The sequence below is a fragment of the Poecilia reticulata genome, linkage group LG1 (genome assembly GCF_000633615.1).
Source record: "Poecilia reticulata strain Guanapo linkage group LG1, Guppy_female_1.0+MT, whole genome shotgun sequence".
Taxonomy (NCBI): domain Eukaryota; kingdom Metazoa; phylum Chordata; class Actinopteri; order Cyprinodontiformes; family Poeciliidae; genus Poecilia; species Poecilia reticulata.
In genome coordinates, this window is record NC_024331.1 from 33,801,252 (window position 1) to 33,802,748 (window position 1,497).

The 1,497-nt window shown below is 46.7% G+C and overlaps 1 protein-coding gene across 8 annotated transcripts in view; it reads left to right on the plus strand.

Annotated features, from left to right (window-relative positions):
• The window catches only part of LOC103471937 (CSC1-like protein 2), a 33,462-nt gene that overhangs the window by 19,614 nt on the left and 12,351 nt on the right, over positions 1-1,497 (plus strand). For all 8 annotated transcript variants that reach the window (XM_008421238.2, XM_008421252.2, XM_008421245.2 and 5 more), the window contains one exon: positions 1,135-1,353. In XM_008421238.2, coding sequence (XP_008419460.1) covers positions 1,135-1,353 — 219 coding nt within the window. The remainder of the gene's footprint in view (positions 1-1,134; positions 1,354-1,497) is intronic.

Genomic DNA, 1,497 nt, shown 5'->3' on the forward strand with positions numbered 1-1,497 from the left:
CCGGCTTCCCTCCTGGAGTCCAGAGCGGATGAAGGTCGGAGCTGCAGCTGACGATGAATCGGTCCAACAATCAGCTGGTTGGTTCTGCAGGTTTTATTCCAGAATCAGAACCTCCGTCTGCAATCAATACATATTATTGTTTATTGATTGGCTGGATGCTAAACCGATTAATGGGAGATTATTTCCAGAATGTGAAGCTGAAAGTGAAGTTCAGAATAAATATTTTTATTTTAAATGTTTATTTTAGTTATTGATTTGATTTTGTTTCAGTTTTATGGGATCTGGTGCCTTTATCCCAGTGATTGGACAGGAAATGAGAGAGCAGCAGGCCGGGAATCGAACCTGCAACCCCTGAATGATCCGTTAATCCATAATCTATTACTGGATTCATTTAGGATCAATTCAATAGGAGACAGAACCAGAACCTCTAAGACCTTCTGTTCGTCTCCAGAACTGGACTGAAACGGGTCAGTAGAGCGGATCAGAACCGGTTCTGTCGGCTGCAGTCTGTTTCTGACCCGTCGGACAGAACATCCCCTGTCCGACGGGTCAGAACATCCCCTGTCCGACGGGTCAGAACATCCCCTCCTCCATCTAAAGATGTGAAAACGTAGCAGGTCTTTAGCTCCTGTTGAGGGATATTCATGTTCCAGGGTTATTGTTGAGGGATATTCATGTTCCAGGGTTATTGTTGAGGGATATTCATGTTCCAGGGTTATTGTTGAGGGATATCCATGTTCCAGGGCTGGGTGATAAATCTAGTGAATGAATTTATCACATTTTCTGATTTTGAAGCTGAAACTTTCACCACGCCTCGTGTTTCCAGAACTCCTGTTTTACAGATGAATTCAGGTCAACTCACAGAAGGAGTGATCAAAATAAAAGAACATCTTTTAAAAATAACTTTAAAATATTTAATTTGGAGGAAAAAGAAGTGATTTTATTTTTAAGCCATATTGCTCAGCCCGAGTATGTCTCTATGCACACTATCTATGTGTGTTAGCCTGCTACTGTTAGCCTGCTACCGTTAGCCTGCTACCGTTAGCCTGCTACCGTTAGCCTGCTGTTTGTAGATGTTGCTGGAAATCCAGAGGCACGTTCCCAGATCCCAAACTTCTGGTCTCTCTTCTTCAGGTTCCCAGCGAGGATGTGGCAGTGAGCATGCTCAGTGCGCTGATTGTCACCATGGAGTCAGTGGGTAGCAGCCCGGCCTGCAGCGAACAGAAAAACTGTACAGCCGACGATGAATCCAAAGACTACTGCTACTCGGCCCGCATCCGCAGCACGGTGCTGCAGGGGCTGCCGTTCGGGGGCGTGCCCACTGTGCTCGCCCTGGACTTCATGTGCTTCCTGGTGAGCCTGTCGACGCTACGCCAAGCGGCGCGTTAGCAGAGCTGTTGGCTGAGTGTACGCAGAGCAGTTAGCATAGCATTACCAGAGCCATTAGCACAGCACTAGCAGAGCCATTAGCACAGCATTAGCAGAGCTGTTGGTTGA